Here is a 22,848-nt window from a genome sequence, read left to right as displayed (position 1 = left end):
TTTATTATAGAAAATTTAAGCATGTGCAAAAGCAGACCAGATGGAATATTGAACCCCTCTCTGCTCATCCAGCTTCAAAAATGGCCTACTCATGGTTAATATTATTTTATTTATAGTTCCACACACTTCTTTCTTCTTATGTTATTTGGAAACAGATTCCAGAATCACAACATGTAATCTGTAAATATAGTATGTGTCTATAAAAGACCAGGTTTTTAAAAAACACAAAACTATTATACTGTTATCACACCTAAAAACAAACAATAATTCCTTAATATTATTTAATCAGCATTCAGATTTCCAATGGTCTCAGAAGTCTTATTTTTATATATTTTAAAGTTTTTAAATACTTTCAGTCAGCATCTGTGTAAGGTCCTTGCATTGCAATTGGTTGATAGATCTCTCAAGTATTGTTCATAAAAAAGATTTAATGTATTCTCTTATCTATTTTCAGTAAATGAGTTGGATTTAGAGGTTTCATCAGTTTTCATTTTAGTTAATTATTTTTTAATCCTTACCCACGGATATTTTTTTCATTGATTTTTAGAGGGAGTGAAAGAGAGAGATAGAAAAACATCAGTGTGAGAGAGACACGTTGATTGGTTGGTTGCCTCTTACATGCACCCTGACTGGGGCCGGGAATTGAGCCTGCAATTGAGGTATTTGTCCCTGGAACCGAATCCAGGACCCTTTAGTCTGTGGGCCCATGCTCTAACCACTAAGCCAAACCGGCTAGGGCTAATCAATGGTTTTTTTAAAAGAATTATGAAATTATGGATATGTGTGTGTATTTATTTATATTGATGTGTTCCAACCATTGGTACACTATCAAGATCCATTGGACCTAATTTTCATTTTTCAGTTTATTTTTTAGACAGATATTGATATTTCATGCCTTGTCCTTTGTTTTATAATAATTTTAACAGTTTTATTGAGTTATAGTTGAATAAACTGCACATATTTAAAGTATACAGTTTGAAAATCTTGATACACCTATAAAACCATCACCACAATCAAGATAATGAACAAACGTATCTGTCACTCCTAAATGTTTCCCAGGGCTCCTTTGTAATCTTTTCTCCTATCTCCTCCTTCACTCTAGGCAACTACTGATCTACTTTCCGTCACTATAAAATTTGTAGAATTTTCTAGAGTTTTATATAAATGAAATACAGCGTGTGCACTTTTTTTTTCGCCTGGCTTCTTTCACTCAGCATAATTATTTTGGAGTTATGTTGGCAGTGTGTATCACTAATTCATTCCCTTTTATTGATGGGTAGTTCCATTATTGGATATACATACCACAATTTGTTTATCCATTTACCTGCTGATAGACATTTAGATTGTTTCCAGTTTTGGCTCATAAAATAAAGCTGCAGGGAACATTTGTGTTCATCTTTATATGGACATATGCTTCCATCTCTCTTGAGTAAATACCTAGTAGTGCAGTGGCTGGATCATATGGTACTTATATGTATAACTTTTTAAGAAACTGCCAAACTATTTGGAGTATAGTGGTTCTATTTTACATTTCACCCAGCTATATATGAAAGTTCTAGTTCTTCGACGTCCTTGCCAACACTTGGTTTGGTTAGTTTTAGGCGTTTTACTAGGTGTGCAGTGGTCTCCCATTGTGTTTTAAATTGATATTTCCCTAATGACTAATGATATTGAGCTTTTTTCCATGTGCTTTTTTGCTATGTATATATATGTCTTCCTTGGTGAAGTGTTTGTTAAAACCTTTTGCCTGTTTTTTTAAATTGGTTTGTATTCTTACTGGGTTTTGAGAGTTCCATATACATTTCTCAATACAAGTTATTTATAAGATACGTGATTTGAAAATATTTACTTTCCTGGTCTTTGGCTTGTCTTTTAACAGTGTCTTGTGTAGAGCAGAAGTTTTTAATTTTGATGAAGTCCAGTTTTTCAATTTGTTCTTTTCTGGGTATTGCTTTTGGTGGTGTAAGAAATTTTTGCCTAATGCAGGGCCACAAAGGTTTTCTCCTAGATGTTTTTTAGTTTTAGATTTTACATTTAAATCGGAATCCAATTTGAATTTTTAGTGCAAGTTATGGATTGAAGTTCAATTTTTTTTTTTTTACAGGTAGATATCAAAACTGTTCCAATACTGTTTGTTGAAAAGATGAAATTATGGCACATTTTTCTGCATCCATCATCAAGCATGTTCACTTGATAGTCTCTTGGGAGCTCTTAAACTCCCTGTTTTAAAGTAAAATATAAACATACACAAATGAATATTTATATGAGTATTTACTATAAACACACACAAATGAATATTTATGAGTATTCATGTGTTGACTTGAAAGAAAGAAATGGAAATAGATATTATAGAGTTTGGGTTTTTTAAAACAATAAATCACTAGTTGAAAAAATGCTAGTAGATTAGATGGATACTGGTAAGTATAGTAATAAGCAATACAGGAAGAAGAGCAACTAATTTTGGGGAAGAGAGATATGTTTTTGCTTTGGGTTTGAGGATCCTGTGGAACATGATATCAGTGCCTTAAATATAAAGTGAAGAATTTCTTTGTATAGCAATAGGCTAGTAGTTAGCTGTTAACTTTTTGCATAGTTGGAAGTGTAGGTTTATTTTGTACCCAGACTTGTATGCATTGATTAAGGTTAATATTGGCCACCAGCCAGTAGACCAGGACCCATTGGTTGTTTTTGGAGACATACCAATTATATTGTCATTTTAATTGTCTCCACCTTACCCTCTCTTGCTTTGCCCCAGCTCTGCCAACATTTTGAGTTGGGAAAGGGGCACAACATCACTTTTTTATTTATGATCATCACTACATTCCCTGCAGGAGGTGCTTTGGGAATAGTAAAAAGTGCTTCTTCCTATCCTTTTTGCATTGTCTTTGTCTATCTTTTCCCTTTTGTCTTGTGACACCAAAAAGGTTAGGGGTTAGGGGTGGGTACATTCTGGGATCATAAGAAGGTTCATCCAATCTGGAAAAAATTCAGCAAACAAAATTGCAGTGTAGTATTTGTAATGGGTAAATTCACATGCTTTATTAAAGAAAAATAAAGCAGCTTAAATTATTTAGAGACTTAGTACATATCAACATTAAACAAATGATAAAATGCCATTAAAATGTTTTGGGTGGGTTTTTGTAGTATTTTTGGAAAGTACTTTTTGAATGTTTAAAGTATTAGAATTCTTCTTAATTTATATAAAAGATTAGACTTGTTATTCATATTTGAGAATGGTGTATTATTAAGATATAAGAATAGGTGGGCTTGTAATAGATGTATATTTTTGAACCTTTGAGGTGCTCTTTATAAGTTTTATTATATTGAGCAAACCTAGCTAACTAGCACATCATGGTGGGAGAGAGATATATTGAAGTAACTTTAGGCAGTTGTGATTGAACTGAGATTTTATTAAGTTACAAATCCATCAGAATTTTATGGGAGTAGGGGGGTAGAAGTTTAGTTTAAGTGAAGCAGATTTCATGTTAAGTTTTGGCAGTGTTTGCAGTTCTTTGCTGGATGAGCAGATGTTTTAACTTTCACAGAACAGTTTTGTTTGGGAAAGGTCAAGAGAGCTCTGTTGGGAGAATTGCAGTTGGTATGGGGTCTTGAAACCAGTTACTGAGAGTTATTTTGATTGAAAGGAAACTTTGTGACTCTTGGATTCTAAAAAGGAGTTATGATAAATACATTTTTAGGCTGATGTTGGAACAATCTGGGTAATGGGTAGGACTAAACTTGAAAATATAAAAGGAAAGGTTTGATATTAAGAAACTTGCTTTTCTCCCTTCTTATGTGGGATACATACATCCTAAAATAGGCACAAGCTTAGGAGATACAATTTTGTGGTTAGAGAATTTGAGAAGTTTAAATGAGTTTCTTAAAATTTGTTTTTAGATGCTCATCTTGGTCTTTATAATGTAGAAGAGACATTTAACCAATATTTAGTAAAAATTATTAAATACTGTCAGTTCTATATAAAGAGATCTTTGCTTTATAGGAAGTGTAGTGCAAACTCAAATTAGCGCATAGAAGGAGTACTAACAAAATTAAAATTTGTTTGTATGGATCTTCTATATAAAAAAGTGGGTAGCTATATAGGTCTTTTGCTATACCATGATTTTTAAGTTGTCTTATTTACATTGTGAAAGCTTGGGAAATATACTAGGAATTACTTTAGTCATTTCCATTAAATAAATTACAGAAGAAAGTACCTGCTTGTGTTGTTAAAACTTTGTTGTAGATCTGTTCCTCAAGTAATATTGAACGTCTCCTTTATCCTTTTTAAAAAAATTGATTTTAGAGAGAGAAAGAGAGTAAGTGGGGGAGAGAGAGACACACACACACAAAAGAGAAACATCGATTTGTTGTTGTACTTAAGTACATTTATTGGTTGATTCTTGTATGTGACCTGGCCGGGTATCAAACCCACAACCTTGGCATATCAAGACGTTGCTCTATCTAAGCTATCTGGCCAGGGCCTCTACTTCATTCTTAGCACTTACTTTTCAGATTGATGATTGCTCTCAGTAGGATCTTGTTTGTGTGCGTAAAATCACTCCAACACTGTATTAAAATGAAACAGATTAGAGCTGAGATAATTGAAAATGGTGCTATGGAAGATTAGACTGGAGATGAACTTGAAGTATGAATAGGTTTGGATGGGATGGAAGTGGGAGTATGGGAATTGCAATTGGAGATGATCAGAATCATAAAAGTATGTACTGCACCTTCAAGTGACAGTGAGGAGACTTTTAAAGGTGGCATGATAGGTTCCCATTTGGGAGATATAGGGGGTGAGGTAAGGTTTTAAAGGTAGAGTGGAACTGTTGTGTGATGTTCACGCAACGTGAGGTTTAATTTTTTTTCTGGTAGTCAAGTATTTGAGCAAGATAATATCATTAAAAATGTTGTTTTAGGAGAATCATTGTCTGGGATGGCTTGCTGAGATTAGAGCCAGAGAAATGAGTTCTAGGAAGATTTTATAATGATTGAGGGATGAAGGAAAGGGTAACATTTGGAATATCTGTTTGTGTAATGCACCGTGCTAGGCTTTCAGGAGTATTATCTGTTTAATCTTTAACAACAATTAGAGATGTGTATTATGAGCCTCTGGTTTTCAAGAGGTTAGATGTCAGAGAAATTTAGTATTTTGTTCAGAGAAAAAAGTCTGCTAACTTTTAGGCAGTATGTATAGATCTACCTCTTTCAAATAGTTTTATATTGTTTGGTAATACCATAATTTATTTAACAAATACTTTTGATGAAAATTTGGGTCATTTCCATTTTTTTATTGTGTTACTAACAATGCTACAATAAATATTCTTACACTTATCTTTGTACATATTTTCTAGCACTGTATTTCTATAGAAGAAACTCCTAGAAGTGGAACTGAATTCCTGGATTAATATGGCCTTACGGTATAGGAGGCCTGGAGAAAGGGTACTGAATGTGGATACTCGATCATGATTGTCATGGCAGTTTTTAGAAAGTCATAATAAAGGTACAGTGTACTTGGTACTACATAAAAACTAATAGAGCAGCCTGGCTGCAGTGGCTCAGTTGGTTGAGTATCATCCTCTGCACTGAAGGGTTGCCGGTTCAATTTCCGGTCAGGGCACGTAACTGGGTTGTGGGTTCAATCCCTGGTTGGGGCACGTACTGAAGGCAACCAACTGATGTTTCTCTCTCACATCGATGTTTCTCTCTCTCCCTCCCCCCCCTTCCCCTTCTCCTTCCCACCCCCTTTCTCTCTAAGTGTGTCCTTTGGTGAGGATTAGAAAGACAAAACAAAAAAAACCCAAAACTAATAGAGCATATTCTTGCCAAATATGTTAACAGAGTAAGCCATAGAATATTAGAATGGAAGGCCTGGAAAGTAATTTAATCTAATCCTTAATTTTACTGTTGAGATTCTTGAGATTTAGAAAGTTTTAGTGTGTTCCTAAAATAGAGCAGGGATTAGGATCTAGATACTCATTTTTAGTTTAGTATTCTAAGTTAGTAGGTCTTTTCCTCTCCCAAAGTAAGTTTAGAAGAAAACTACATTCAAATTTCCTTTCCTTTGTTTTATGTGTATATATAGTTCATATGTATGCAACTGCTGGTTTGTACCATTTTTACTTAATATTTCATAATGGGTTATGAAATTTAAAAAAAATAAGTTGCCATCTTTTCCCCCCAAAGAATAGTTTGTTGATATTTAGAGAGAGAGGAAGGGAAAAGAGAGAAACATCGATGTGAGAGCATAACATCTACCGACTGTGGGCTATGAAATTTTGATGTGTTTAAAAGTATTAAATGTTTAGTTTTCCTTTTCTCCCTTTACTATTAACCAAGTAAAATGAGAAACAGAAACATTCTGATCTTTGGATGGGCTGGAGTGGGAATAGGAGATGAGATTTTTATTTTTATTTAAAAGGAAAAGGTGACATGAGTTTCAGAAACACTGATGTGTAGAGCATATGGTCCTTTTTCTACTAGTATAGTATTTTGTTGGTAAGTTATGGTTTGATTACCTATTCCTTGTCGGGCATTTTGGCTTTTTCCCCCCAAATCTCTGAACATACTTTATATTTTCACTTGTTTGTTGCTAGTTACATAGAAATACATTTGATTTTTTTAAAGACCATTTTTTTTAGAGCAGTTTTAGGTTTACAACAAAATTGAGAGGGCACATAGATTTCCTGTAGACCCCTGCCCCCTCTCTTATCAATATCATTTACCAGAATGGTACATTTTTTACCAAGGTTGAACCCACAAGGGTTTAAAGGTTTTTGGGTGAACTCATAATTACCCAAAGCCCACAGTTTACTTAAGGTTCACCCATGCTGTTGTATATTCTGTGGGTTTGGACAAAGGTATAATGACATTTACATGTAATTACAATATTGTAGAGTATTTTCACTTCCCTAAAAAATATATCCTCAGGTGAGGATTAACAAAAAAAAAAGAAAAAATGATTAAGATAAAAAAATATTTAAAAATCCTCTGAGCTCTGCCTATTCACTGCCCCACCCTGTCTCTACTCCTGGCAACCACTGATTTTTTTTTTTTTTTTAATGTATCTTTATTGATTTCAGAGAGAGGAAAGGAGAGGGAGAGAGAGATAGAAACATCAATGATGAGAAAGTTTTCATTGATGGGTTGCCTCCTGCACGCCCCCAACTGGGGATCGAGCCCGAAACCCAGCCATGTGCCCTGACTGGGAATCAAATCACGATTTCCTAGATCCTAGGTTGATGCTCAACTGCTGAGCCACACCCTGCTGGGCAACCACTGATTTATTTTTTGCTTTGACTCCATAGTTTTGCCTTTTCCAGAATGTCATATAGTTGGCATCATGCACTAGGAAGCCTTTTCAGATTGGCTTCTTTCACTTAGTAATACGCACTTAAGTTTCTTCCATGTCTTTTCATGGCTTGATAGCTCATTTCTTTTTAGTGCTGAGTAATATTCCATTTTCTGAACATACCACAGTTTATTCACTTACCTATTGAGGGAGATCTTGGTTGCTTTCAAGTTTTGGCAATTATGAATCTGCTATAAACATCCATGTGTAGGTCTTTGTCTTTCATGACAGTGACTTTAAAAATACCCATGAAAAAAGGCTTAGCACCAAAGAGGAATTTTTAAGGAATGTTAAATCATCATTTGAATTTCTTTTTTATAATTCTGCCCTATTTTGGGGGGAGCTTGCTGCCGTATTTTGATGTCATTGCTTTTGCTTTCTCTACATATGAATAAATGGTCTCTTCTCTTTTCATTTAACTTAGTTACCAGGAAAATACTTTTAAACTTATTCCAGTTTTCATTTTAAAAATGGGTTGAGCTTGTCAAGGGTATTAGGACAAAAATAGCTCAAGATGTTACTATTTGTCTGTTGACATGAAGTGGAGCTAGTGAGCCAGAATGGGAACCTTTTACTTCCCTACATTTCTTGACTTGCTTTCTTGGATAGCTTATTGTGAAGTAATTAATGAATTAAAATCAGTTAAGAGTTCATAGCATAAAATTTGGTGTAAACTGGTAGGATAATGAACTGTAATGAACATCAACTTTGGGGCTTGAAAGACCTGTTTTGAATCCTAAGGATACTTGTTACTAGCTGGGTGGTCTTCACCAGTTTATTTTTACCTTAGAGGAGAATTCAGGTGAAATGAACCTATAATGCAAGTATCTCTGTGGGCATTAGAGATAATGAATGCAAAACTCATAATAGTGCCTGGCGTGTAGTTGGTGCTCAGAAAATGATTATATTTTTATAAAATCATAGGAAGACAGCTCTAGGAGGGATCTTATAAGCCACCCAGGTAATGAAACCTGTGCAGAGAAGTTAAGTGACTGTTACTGCTCCATCAGAGTATATACTCCTTCAGAATAGGGATTGTTTGTATCTTTTGTGTTCTTTAGAGTATATAGAACACAGTGATGATGCTTGGAAAATATGGCTTGTTTAAATACATTTCAGACATCCAAATTCTAGACATTATAGTGTCAAATAAGTTAATCATTTTACGTGGTTTAAAATATTGTTGATAAACCTTTGAGAGTCACATAGATCTTAGAATATGAAAAATGTAATTTCAGGCTTGTCAGGCTATCAACAGAAATAAGCAAAGAGGTTTTAGAAATACAGGGTGGGGCAAAAGTAGGTTTATAGTTGTTTGGAAAATAATACAATAATAAATAATAATACAAGAATAAACTGTTTCATATACTCACAACTGTAAACCTACTTTTGCCCCACCCTGTATATGTAATTTCTAAATATTGACACTCAATACTAAGAATGCTTTTAAGTAGACATAGTTAAGCTGTTTTTATTTAGCATGTCATATTCAGATGCCACTTCAGAGTGAACGACTTATTTTTGGCATAACTGTTTCCATTAGCCGCCTTCTCTTTGTTGCCATGCACACCTACAATATCTTAATGAGTGGACTCACTTTTAGTTTTTTAGTTCCTTTTTGGGGGCACCTCTAACTCGTAGAAAGATTGGTACTTGAGTTTTAGTCTTTTGTAGAGGTCTTCCAAAGAACAAAGAGAACATTTACTTACACATTTTTAAAACTCATTTTATCTTGCAATTATGATATGGATCCACTGGACAATGTTATTTATAATTCTAAGCTGCATTTGGGGATATTAGTGATCTTATTTTTCCTGTATCTTATTTCATCCAAAGAATTATTTCATCATTACTCATCAGTTATTCTCAACTATGCAAATTATAAAAGGTTGAAATAATAAGAAATAGGAAGGATGATAAATTACTTAGAGCAGAGGTTGGCCAACATTTTTGTAAAGGGTAAGAGAGTAAATATTTTAGGTGTGTGGGCCACATATGGTCTCTGCATCATGTTCTTCTTTAAACAACCCTTTAAAAATATAAAAATCATTCTTAGCTCCCAGGTCATACAACAATAGGTCAGGGGTCAGGTATAGCCTGTGTACTTTAGTTTGCTATTGCATTATCCCACAGTTTTCATATTGTATTGTCCAACGGATATGTCATCTTTCAAGAAGTATAAAAGGAGACTGGAGACACCGTCTTCATTGTCTGCTTTTCACTTTTATTGAACAGAATTGGGAATTCATAAATTTTCATATTTTGTAATGGCTAAGAGAATACAGTATTTGGGTTTGCTGTACTTCAGTGCTTCTTAAAAATGTTAAAGTTACTTTTCATTATCTTTATGAAAGATAATGAAAAGTAACTTTTTTTTTTTGTAAAAAGACAAAATGTTTTTATATATTGGATGCATCATTTCAATTTATTACAGAATGTCAATAAGAATTATAAGTCTTGCCCCCCATACACACACACTTTTAAAATTGAAACCCATACCCAGCCGGCTGTGGCTCAGTGGTTGAGTGTTGGCCTAGGATCCAGGAGATTGTGGTTCAATTCCTGGTCAGGGCACATCCCCAGGTTGCGGGCTCAATCCCCAGTAGGTGGTGTGCAGGAGGCAACTGATCAATGATGACACTCTCATCATTGATGTCTTTATCTCTCTCTCTCTCCCTTCCTCTCTCTGAAATCAATAAAGATATAAACAAAATAAAATTAAAACAAAATAAAATTGAAACCCAGCATTCTTTTGGATTGCATTGTGTTATACTGGAGTTTTTCTCCAGCAATTAACATAGTTAATACTCAGCTCTTACTAAGAGTTCAATAAATATTTAATGGGCTTCATCTTTATTCTTCAAAGTGTTTTATTTAATAGAATAGGTGAATATTTGAGTAGACTGAGGTATTATTTTAAATCATCAAAACGGGGGGTGGGGTTGCCCTAGGCGGTTTGGCTCAGTGACTAGGGCTTTGGCCTGCAGACTGAAGGGTCCCGGGTTCAGTTCCAGCCAAGGGCATGTACCTTGGTTGCAGGCTCGGTCCTCTGCCCCAGTTGGGGTACATGCGGGAGGCAACCAATTGATGTGTCCCTCACATCGATGTTTCTATCTCTCGCTCTCTCTCCTTTCCATTCTCTTTGAAAAGCAATGGAAAGAACATCCTCAGGTGTGGATTAAAAAATAATAATAATAAAAAAACTGGGGTGAGATGTTTTGAGATCATCTAGTTCAACTGCCTCATTTTACAGATGAGAAAACAAACATTAGAGGTCTATCTAGTGGGTTATCTTCAGTATAAAGGCCAGTTAATGGCAAGACAGAGATAAAACCCATGTGTCTTGCCTCTTAGCTTCATGGTTTTCTTTTTATCCCATTGTATAGCTCTCTGGAAAATGTATCTGTTTTTAAAAAGAGTCGTTTTAGATCCAGATAGTAAATGATAATGGCTGCTCTTTCTTGTTACTGACATTAAAAGCCTAGTTTCCTGTAGGATTCCTTTCTCTGAGTTGTGCCTTGTGTTAGGCTCTTGACTTACATTGTGGAGGGACACTTCCATTCAGCCAGATTTCAGGCAGTTTTGAATGATGGTTATTCTGTAGTTTAGCAGTATTTTTGATGTGGTTGTGGGAGGATTCGAGTTAACTGTTTTTTAAAAAACAGAAACATTGCTGTGGTGCTAGGCACTTCCAAAGACTTCACTGACTTACCTACATTATTATTAGATATTACAATTTTGTTTTATGATTCAGAAAAACGCTATGGTAGTAAACAGATCCATTTGTTGCTAGAAAGAAAGAAAAGAAAAAGAAGAAAGAAAGAAAGAAAGGAAGGAAGAAAGGAAAAGAAAAGAGAAAAGAAAGAAAAGAAAAAGAAAAGAAAAGAAAAGAAAAGAAAAAAAAGAAAAGAGGAAAATCCTTAGTACTCTACCAAAAAAATGCTATGGTAATAAACAGATCCATTTGTTGCAAGAAAGAAAGAGAAAGAGAGAGAGAGAGAGAAAGAAGAAGGAAGGAAGGAAGGAAGGAAGGGAGGGAGGGAGGGAGGGAGGGAGGGAGGGAGGGAGGGAGAGAGAGAGAGAGAAAGAAAGAAAGAGAAAGGAAAAGAAAGAAAGAAAAGAGAAAGGAAAAGAAGAGAAGAAAAAAAGGAAAATCCTAAACACTCTACCAAAAAACTACTAGATCTAATAAATGAATTTGGCAGAGTAGTAGCAGGATACAAAATTAATATTCAGAAATTGGTGGCATTTTTATACACCAGTAGTGAACTATCAGAAGGAGAAAGAAAACAATCTCACTTTCTGTTGCAACAAAAAAGATAAGGTACCTAGGAATAAATTTAACCAAGGAGGTAAAAGACCTGTACTCAGAAAACTATAGGACATTGAAGAAAGAAATTAAAGAAGATACAGATAAGTTGAACATCAACATGTTCGTGGATAGGAAAACTTAACATGAATAAAACATCCATACTACCCAAAGCAATCTGCAGATTCAACACAATTCTTATTAAAACACCAATGGCATATCGAACAGATCTAGAACAAATATTCCAAGAATTTATATAAAACAACAGAAGACCCCAATAGCCACAGCAACCAAGAGAAAGAACGAAGTTGGAGGTATCACACTACCTGATATTAAATTATATACTACAAGGCTGTAGGAATCAAAACAGCATGTATTGGCACAAGAACAGGCATATAGATAAATGGAACAGAATGGAGAGTCCAGAAATAAACCCGTGCCTTTATGGTCGATTATTATTTGACAAAGGCAAGAACATACAGTGGGGTAAACAATCTCTTCAGTAAATGGTGTTGGGAAAACTGCACAGATACATGCAAAAAAGTGAAACTAGAACACCAACTTTCCCTATACACAAGAATAAATTCAAAATAGATTAAAGACTTAAATGTTAGATTCGAAACCATAAAAATCCTAGAAGAAAACATAGCAGAATCTTGGACATTTCTCATAGCAATTTTTTTTATGATATATCTCCTCAGGCAAGGGAAACAAAAGAAGAAATAAACAAATGGGACTACATTAAACTAAAAAGTTTTTGCATAGCAAAAGAAACTATCAACAAAATGAAATGAAAACCCACTCAAAGGGAGAACATATTTGCCAGTGATACATCTGATAATGGGTTAATTCCCAAAATATATAGAAGACCAACAACCCAATTAAGAAATAGGTAAAGGACCTGAATAGACATTTTTCAAAGAGGACATACAGATGGCCAATAGACGTGAAAAAATACTCAACATCGCTAATCATCAGGGAGATGCAAATTAAAACCACAATGAGATACCACCTCATGCATTTCAGAATGGTTATTATCAATAAATCAACAAGTGCTGGTGAAGATGTTGAGAAACGGGAACCCTCATGCACTGTTGGTGCGAATGCAGACTGGTGCAGCCACTGTGGAAAACAGTATGGAGTTTCCTGAAAAAATTAAAAATGAAACTGCCTGTTTGACCCAATGATCCCTCTTCTGGGAATAGATCCAAAGAATCCCGAAACACTAATTTGAAAGAATATATGCACCCCTGTGTTCATTGCAGCATTATTTACAGTAGCCAAGATCTGGAAACAGCCCAAGTGCCCATCAGTAGATGAGTAGCAAGAAAGCCATGGGCCCTGCCGGGCGTGGCTCAATAGTTGAGCATCGACCTAGGATCCAGGAGAGGGAGGTTCAATTCCCAGTCAGGGCACATGCCGGGTTGTGGGCTCGACCTCCAGTCGGGGTTGTGCAGGACGCAGCCAATCAATAACTCATCATTGATGTTTCTATCTCTCCCTCTCCCTTCCTCTCTCTGAAATCAATAAAGATATATTAAAGAAAAAAGCCATGGTACAGCCCTGCCAGCATGGCTTGGCAGTTGAGCATCATCCTTTGATCCAGGAGTTTGAGGTTCAATTTCCAGTTGGGGTGTGCAGGAGGCAGCTAATCAATGAGTCATCATTGATGTTTCTATGTTTCTCTCCCTCTGCCTCCTCTCTCTGAAATCAATAAAAACATATTTAAACAAAAGAAAGGTGTGGTGCATTTACACAGTGTATTACTACATCGCCATAAAAATAAGGAAATCTTATTTTTTGTGACAGCATGGATGGACTTGGAGATTATTATGCTAAGTGAAAATATAAGCAGTCAGAAAAAGACAAATACCATATGATCTCACTTATATGTGGACTCTAATGAACAAAATAAACTGATGAACCGAATAATGAAGGCATGGATACATGGAACAGACTGATATCTGTCAGAGGGGAGGGCTTGGGGGGCTGGTTGAAAGAAGGTGAAGGGATTAAGGAAAAAAAAAGTATATAACACCCATAGATACAGACAACAGTGTGGTGATAGCCAGAGGGAAAAGGGGGTGGGGATAGGTAGAGGTGGGCAAGGGGGTAGATAAATGGGGATGGAAAGAGACTTTGCTTTGGGCAGTGGGCGCAAGATGCAGTGTGCAGATGATGATTTGTTGAGTTACACTTGAAACCTGTGTGGTCTTGTGAACCAATGTCACCCCAATAAATTAAATTTTAAAATGATGGGGAGCCCGGCCGGGTGTGGCTCAGTGGTTAAGCGTCGACCTAGGATCCAGGTGATCGGGGTTCGATTCCCGGTCAGGGCACATGCCCAGGTTGCGGGCTGCAGCCGATCAATGACTCTCTCATCATTGATGTTTCTATCTCTCTCTCTCCCTCTTCTTTCCTCTCTCTGAAATCAATAAAAATATATTTTAAAAAATAAATAAATGATGAGGAATTAAAATGGTATACTAGTGAGTATCTATTTAACATAAAATTAAACTTTCCAATTAAAAGGTAGACATTTTCATACTGGATCAATAAACATCGTCTAACTATTGATTTAAAAATACAAATTGTTGAAAGTAAAGGATTAAAAAAAGATCTCTGCAAACAGAAACCAAAAGGGAATTGGTGTGGCTGCACTAAAAAAGCCTAAATACGCTTAAGGCAAAAATGGTTAAGGGAGATAAAAGAAGGATATTATATAATGATAAAAGGGTCAATCCATAAAAAAGATATAATAGTTGTAAACTTGGGTGTACCTAACAACAGAGCAGCAAAATACCTGAAGCAGAAACTTACAGAATTGAAGGGAGAAATAGTTCAGCATTAATAGTTGGAAACTTCAATACCCTACTTTCAGTAATGCATAGAACAACTAGCTAGGAGATTGTCAAGGAAATAGAAGACTTGAACACCACTACAAGCCAACTACCCCTAACACACTTGTATAGAACATTCTACCTAACAACAGTAGAAGACACGTTTTATTAAATATCTTTTATGAATAAGCTGCAAATTTCTTTATTTCCTGTTTGATAACAGATTATCAGGTGCTGAGTGGTGTGATCATGACATTTAGTAAAATATGCCATGTTGTTTATTAGTAAAGGCAATTTAATGGAATAATCAGAAAAATGTTAAAACTAATTCTCAAACCCTTTAAAAATATTATTTCCTCAGAGTTAGCATTGAGAATCTGATCTAATTAATGCTTATTCATTTATTTTTCTCTCATTCTGTTTATTTCTAATGGAAATTTAATCACAATATTTTAGTAAAATAAAATAATTTCAATAAGTTTTAATAAGCTGCAGTAATTTTAGTTTTAGAAAGGTAACAGCTATTTTTCTGGTAGGGAAAATTTTAGTTTTCTTATTTTTTGTTAATATGATAAAAACTAGGTAGCTTTTTACATTTATCTGAAAAGAGACAAACTTTCATGTAGGAGAACTTTTTTGAGCATGTAGATCAGAGGTTCTTTATATATTTACAAAGGAATTTGTATGGGATAGACATTAAACTTGAAATATGTGGCACATGTTAATTTCTTTCAGGAGAAGGAGGCCAACACCCTTTCGGAGCCATGAATATTGTCCGAACTCCATCTGTTGCTCAAATTGGAATTTCAGTGGAATTATTGGACAGTCTGGCTCAGCAGACTCCTGTAGGTAATGCTGCTGTATCCTCAGTAGACTCATTCACTCAGGTAATGCAATGCACATTTTATTATTTTTCGAAATAATTAAAAAATTATATTGTATACTTTAAAAATTAGCCTGGTGATAGAAAACGTAAAAATGAAGGTAAACTGTACAGGGTGGGGCAAAAGTAGGTTTACAGTTGTGAGTACGTGAAAGAGTTTATTCCTGTATTATTTATTATATTATTTTCCATATAAACAGCTGTAGACCTATTTTTGCCCCAGCCTGTATATGAAGTAAGTTATTGGCATCTGTGGATATTTTCCGTTTGTCTGCTTTCTCTATAGGTATTTTGAAACTTGTAAATGCTTTTATGAGACTTGTGTTTTTATAGGTTTAATTATGAGTTTTTCCCTTTTCCTTCCTCAATTAGTATGCTAGACTGTGGGTATATAGTTGTGAACATAATAAGCAAGATCCTTGTCCTCACGGAACTTAAGGGGATATAATTCTGTAAGGGTTGACTTTTAACTTCTGTATGACTAAGGCCTTAAGGGAGGGGGATCTAGGCAAAGATATAGCTAGTCCAAAGGCCCTGAGGTAGAAATCTGTTATGTTTGAGGAATAACATGAAGGTCCTTGTGAATGGAGTAATGTGAGCAAAAGTGAGACATGGAAGATGAAGTTGGAGATTATAGGGACGATGGCTGCAAGATAAATCATATGGGACCTCAATGCCTTTTGTAAGGACTTTGGTTTATATTCTGCGTGGAGGAGAAAATATAAGAGAGTTTTGAGCAGAAGAGTAATATGATCTAACTTAAATTTTAAAAGGATCACTTTTGCATCTTTGGAAATTGAAGCAGGGCAAAGATGCAAGGAAGAAGATCAGTTAGGAAGCTCTTGTGAAAAATATGAGAGATGATGACTTGATCCAAGGGGTATGGGAGGTAGAAGAGAAGGTGATGAAAAACAGTTGATCTGGAGATAATTTGAAGATGGAGCCAGTAGCGCTTTATGGTAGGGATCACATCTGTGATCTGAGATAAAGGGAGACATTAAACTATTGCTCCAAAGATGTTGGCTTAAGGAATGGAACACAGAAATATTGTGAAAAAAAACAAGTATGGGCTGGGAGTGGAAACAGGAATTGGATTTTGGTCCTACTATGTTTGGGATGTCTGTTAGATATCGAACTGCAGATGACAAGTCTAGAGTTCAGGTAGAGGTCGAGTTCAGTAGGAGGAGGCCCCAAAAGTGGTGTTTTTGAAGCCAAGTGAAGACTTTTTTTAAAATAAATTTTTAGAAGCTAATCTTATTTACCGGAGAGTACAGAATGGCATACAGTTCCCATATAGTTCCGCCAGTATATTCTAATATTAATCTATGTGTCTTCCTTGCTAATCAACACTGGAAGTTATTTTTGTCATTATCTTCTAAAAAGACTGGTTTTTAAGAAGGAAAAAGTGAAAATAGTGAAGGGAAAAAGGTGAAGGAAATAGTATCACACTGCTGATGGGCCAAGTAAGGCAAGGGCTAAGAATTAACCATTGGATTCAGCAGGTAGAAGTCACTAAAGACTTGGACAGGAATTCGGAGAGGTTAGAATGAGTTTGAAGAGAGGAAATAGAAACAGTGAATATAGGTGACTCTTGATGCATATTTGTTAGAAAGGACAGCAGATAAGTGGTTTGGTTGCTTAAGAGGGCTGTGGGAACAAGGAATTTTTTTTCTTGTTTTTTTTATGGGAACTATTACATCATGTTTCACTGACAGGAATGAAACATTAGAGAAAAATGGATGATGCAGGAGAGCTGGGAGAAGTGCAGAAGTGGTGTCCTTGAGTAGGAAATGGGAACACATGTGGGGTTTTCACTTCAGACAGTATAATGGATAGTATTTATATAATGGATATACGGGTACAGGTGCAGAATGTTGGTAAATGTGGTGATGAGAACTTGTGCAGGTTCTCCTTTGGATTTTTTTCTCTTTGCTCAGTGAAATAGGAAGCAAGGTCATCAGCTAATACTGAAGGGAAAGGAAATATTGGAAATATAAATGAAACAGTATTAAATAAGTCCTCTTGGGGAGGAAGGTGAATGGACTCGGGAAACCTTATGAGTTTGCTGGGCAGCACACTTTTGAAGGTTGTGGCCATGAATTTGGTCAGGCTTGTCATATGATCTCTTGAGACTGGGCTGAATTAAAACTGTCAGAGTCTAGGTCTTAACAATTTTAAAAAATAAAAAAATAAACTGTGCTGAAAAAAGTTGTAAAATGTCGCTTGAAGTATCCCTTACAGACTGTAGTAGAAAAATGTCTGGAAAATAGATATCAAAATGATTTTATCCTTGGAGAGGGGCAAGAAGACATTTTGCTCTCTATATTTATAAAACACAGTAGTCGTCCTTATCTGCAGTTTTGCTTTCCACAGTTTCATTTATGTTCAGTCAACTGTGATCTGAAAATATTAAATGGAAAATTCCAGAAATAAGCAATTCATAAGTTTTAAAATACATGCCAATCTGAGTAGCATGATGAAATCTCTTGCTGAGCCATGTGTAGTGCTATAATTACCTTTATTGTGTAACTTCATTCTTCCCGGTTAATAAATGCTTTATTTTTTCCCTTGCATGGATTTCTATTTTCATATCTACTTTATGCCTAAACTCTGCCAAGTATAAATTCCCATTCAGTATATTTAAACATAGCAATTTAAAATTTGTCTTAGAAATGTCTTTTTCGGAACTCTTGTTGTTGTTCTACTGTTGACTCATTCGTCTGTTGCATAGCTGTTGTCAAGATATTTTCTTTCACCATTACTGTAGAAATTCATTTTATTTCTCTTCTGTGTTGACTCTTCTTTCTCTGGTTCCTCTATTTTTCCTTCTTGTTGATTTACTCTTTTATATGTTTTAAAAATGCATATAAATGTTATATTGCACAAACTTCTATGTCTTGCTATTATTGTTCACTCAGCATTAACATTATTTTAAAGATTTATCTGTTGATACATGAAGGACATCTAGTTTGTTTTTACTAGTTGTATTATATGCCACTGTATGAATGAGCCACAGTTGTTTTCTTAATTTCTATATTGGTAGATGTTTATACATTCTCACTAATATTTATCAGACCTTAACTTTTTGCCTACCAGATTATATAGAATATAACTATTGTTTTGGTGTGTATTTCTTGACTACTAGTGAAGTTGAGCATCATTTCACATTCTGGTCTGCATTTGTATTTTCTTTAATAGGAATTGACTGTTTATATATTTTGCCCAGTTTTCTATTGTTATTTTTTGGCACTTTTTAAGTTTATCTTTTTGGCCTTTATGTGTTCAGGATAATAATCTTTTGTTATATATGTTGCAAATTTTTTCTAGCATGTTGCATGTCTTTTAATATAATTTATAGTTTCTTTTGTATACAGACATAGTATATTCTTATGTAGACAGTTTATCAATTGTTTCTGTTATAATTTGTGATTTTTTTTTTAAATTTGAGAAATTTTTTCCTACCCTGATATGTGAAGATGTTATTGTTAGTTTCTTTTATAGTTGTTAAAACGTTAATGTTTTACTTTTTGAATTGCGTTTGTGATATAGGAAGGTATCTAAATTCATTTTCCTCTATGGAAAACTAGTTGTCCTAGTCCTATTAATTAAATGAGTAGTCCAATTTTTTTATTTTATTTTTTGCAAGTAATAGCATCTTTGTTATATATCACATTGCCACATATACTTAGGTTTGTTTCTGGACTCTTCTCTTTTATTCCAAGTAGTTTATTTGTCTGTTCCTTTCCCAGTAAAAGTCTTACTGTTTGATAGGCCAAGTCCCTTCTCCTAATCATCAAAATAGGCTTAAATAGTCTTCACAATAATTTTAGTATCATTTTGTCGAGTTCCATGAAAACCTTGTTGGAATTTAGTTGGAAATATAGGTTTTATATTGGGTTTTATATAGGTTTTTAATTGGATTTCAATGTTTAATATGGGGACAATTGCTGCCATTATTATGTTGTCTTCCCGTCGGTGAACATGTTTTATCTTTCCACTGAACATGGTATATAGGTCCTTTTATTTATTTTCTTCAAGAGAGTCTTAGAATATTTTCCACAAGTCTTATTATCAGCTTGTTTTAGTGTTTTTCCTAGGTATTTTAAAGACTTTGTTTCTATTCCAAATTGGATCTTACTAAAGTTTACATTTAAAAATTTTTGTTGCTGGTGTGGAGGGTTGCTGTTGATTCCCCTCACCCTCTTCTGCCAATACTGATCTTTTAGTGATCTTACTGGACTCTGATATTAGTTTAAGTACATTAACAGTAGATTCTCTTGGATTAAATTACCTTGATATTATTAAACAAACAAAAATCCTAATAAGTTATTTCTTCTTGTGTAGAAAAGAGACAGCAGGAGCCTTGTTTGCTAGTTTTGTGTTTCTGCATAAGTGATGTTGGGAAGATTATTTTTGAGTGAATTGAAGCTAGTGTTATCTTCCGTAGTTCATTTACTTTTGGGCTTAGTGCTTAAACCCAGACGTGAAGGATATTAGTGGATTTGCCCACTTGAGGGCTAATGAGAAGAAACAGGCCAGGAAATAGAGGAAATGGAATAGTGTTCCTTTATTATATTTACATTTTATCTTTCTGGCAAGAAAAAGATTTCTTTGACATGGTTATTGCTTTATATGAGAAAATAGGTTGATTTGAAGAGGGTGACATTTGAGGAGATGAGCATAGTTGAGACAGAGGTGGAGATCGAAGATGCATGAAGGAAAAACATTTTTATTTCCCCCCCCAAATGAATGTTAAGAACATAAAATATTTGATAAATTCATTGAGATATAAAGAACGTACTAAAGGCAGATTGATATGGTTGTGTTCCATAATGTCATTTTATGACCTCCCTTAACTTTCAGCATTAGACAGCCTTAGAACTCAGTCCTTAAAACCGAGTTAATGTGGGAACATTTTAAATTTAAAATATTAAGGTCTTAGTGTATTAAGTATAATACACTAATGTATTCATTATTAACTTTTCAGTTCACACAAAAGATGTTGGACAACTTCTACAATTTTGCTTCATCATTTGCTATCTCTCAGGCCCAAATGGCACCAAGTCCATCTGAAATGTTCATCCCAGCAAATGTGGTTCTGAAATGGTATGGGGCATTTTCTAGCTCTAATATTAAGGATTGTGGTAACCATGTGTATTTTTGTCTGTGAATGTATGTCTTCTTTGACATTTAAACATATTTTATTGTGGACATCAGTGTTAACATTTGCATGCCATTACAAAGTATGTACTATAGAGTTCAGATTAGGAATGATTCTTACCCTAAATATTCTTATATAGTAGCCATTTTGAATTTATAAAGACAGAAAAATATAATTACTTATGTTTTAGAGACCATGATTAAGGATTGTAAATTTTTTTAACATTTTGACTTATAAGTACTATATATGAAGCTTGAAATACCAAGTAAAACTTATTTTTTACAAGTTTAGAAAGTCTTGACCAAAAGTAAATATGTTTAAGGCATCAGGGTGGTTTATTCTGCATCCTGTACATTAATGCTTAAATCACTATGATTGCTTTCTTTTTATAAATTAATAGTTACTCAGATTAAGTTTTTAGCTTTTTAGGTTTTTGTCTTAGCTATTTAGAAATGACATGGAAAATTGTTTGCTTTTTGATAAGTCCTTTGGCAAATTATGAGAGATTCTGTTTTAATTTTTTTGTAAATATGTTTTCTCTTTTGTAGGTATGAAAACTTTCAAAGACGACTAGCACAGAACCCTCTCTTTTGGAAAACATAATTTGAATAAAATAATTTTTAATGGATTCTGAAATTTGTCATGTTTTGAAGATAAATGACTCCATTTAAAAGCATGAAATCAAAAGGATCATGAAACCTAAGTTTAAAAACTGCTTAGTGACTGTGAAGCTTAATTAAAATCTTTATAAAAAATTAAAAATTGAAAAATGAATATATGTTTCTCATTAATGACTTTTCCCCCTTAAGCTTAAAATACTATTCAGAGGCAGAACATTTTGCTTTTGGCTATGATTCATTTTTTTACTTAAAAATAAAGCTTATTTACAACCATAGCATGCCAAATGCCGTTGCATTGATAATCTTTTGTTTTTATACTAACTTGTTAGAATAATTAACTTCAAATCAACTATATAAAAAATGTATACAAAGAATTATATACCACAGCCAAGTTGGATTTATCCCAGGTATACAAGGCTGGTTCAACATTTGAAAACCAGTTAATGTCATCCATCACATCCATAGGCTGAAGAAGAAAAACCACATGATTATAGCAATAGATGCAGGAAAAAAATTTGACAAAATCTGACACTCATGATTAAAAACTCTCATCAAACTAGGAATAGAGGGGAACATTCTCAACCTGATAAAGAGCATCTACAAAAAATCCTATAGCTGCCCGGCCTGGTGTGGCTCAGTGGCTGAGCATCAACCTAGGATCCAGGAGATCTAGGTTCGATTCCCGGTCAGGGAATATTCCCAGGTTGCGGGCTCGATCCCCATTCGGGGGTATGCAGGAGGCAGCCGATCAGTGACAACTCTCATCATTGATCTTTCTACCTCTCTCTCCCCCTCTCCCTTCCTCTCTCTGAAGTCAAAGACACATTAAAAAAAAAAATCCTATAGCTAACATATGTAATTGTAGAAACTAGAAGCTTTTCTGCTAAGATCAGGAACAAGGCAAGAATGTCCTCTCTCACCACTCCTTTTCTGTATTGTACTGGAAGTCCTAGTTAATGCAATAAGACAAGAAAAGGAAATAAAGGGCATACTGATTGGGAAGGAAGAAATAAAATTTTTTGCAGATGACATGGTCATCTATGTAGAAAATCTAAAAGAACTGACAAACTCCTGGAATTTCTAAGTGATCATAACAAGGTTGCATGACACAAGGTTAATACACAAAAGTCAGTTGCCTTCCTGTATACTAGCAATGAGCAAGCAGAATTTGAAATTAAAAACACATACTGTTTACATTACCACCCTAAATGAAATACTTAGGTATAAATCCAACAAAATATGTACAATATCTACATGCGGAAAACTACAAAATTCTGAGGAAAGAAAGCTAAATAAATTGAGAGATGCTCCATGTTCATGGATAGGAAGATGCAATTTTGTCAAGATTTAATGCAATCCCATTAAAATCCGAGCAAGTTTGTAGATATCAACAAACTGATTCTAAATTTCATTTGGAGAGGCAAAAGAGCCAGAAGAGCCAATTCAATATTGAAGAACAAAGTTGGAGGACTGGTAGTGCCTACTTTCAAGACTTACTTTAAAGCTACAATAATCAAGACACTGTGGTATTGACAAAAGAATAGACAAATAGATCAGTGAAACAGACTAGAGAGCCCCAAAATAGACCCTCCTAAATACAGTCAACTGATTTGCAACAGAAGAGTAAAGGCAATACAATGGAGCAAAGATAGTCCATCTTCAACAAATCGTGCTGGAACAACTG

At 34.6% G+C, this 22,848-nt stretch overlaps 1 protein-coding gene across 1 annotated transcript in view; it reads left to right on the top strand.

Moving 5' to 3' along the window:
* The window catches only part of HIKESHI (heat shock protein nuclear import factor hikeshi), a 29,866-nt gene extending 8,548 nt beyond the window's left edge, over positions 1–21,318 (top strand). Inside the window, exons 3-5 of the mRNA XM_016206822.2 lie at positions 15,236–15,387; positions 20,371–20,489; positions 21,093–21,318. Of these exons, the coding sequence (XP_016062308.1) occupies positions 15,236–15,387; positions 20,371–20,489; positions 21,093–21,147 (326 nt within the window). The 3' untranslated portion in view covers positions 21,148–21,318. The remainder of the gene's footprint in view (positions 1–15,235; positions 15,388–20,370; positions 20,490–21,092) is intronic.
* Positions 21,319–22,848: the final 1,530 nt, after the last annotated feature.

The sequence above is a fragment of the Miniopterus natalensis genome, chromosome 11, assembly GCF_054644295.1.
Source record: "Miniopterus natalensis isolate mMinNat1 chromosome 11, mMinNat1.hap1, whole genome shotgun sequence".
Classification (NCBI taxonomy): Eukaryota; Metazoa; Chordata; class Mammalia; order Chiroptera; family Miniopteridae; genus Miniopterus; species Miniopterus natalensis.
The sequence above is the reverse complement of the archived record's forward strand: the minus strand, read 5'-3'. Positions and strand labels throughout refer to the sequence as shown.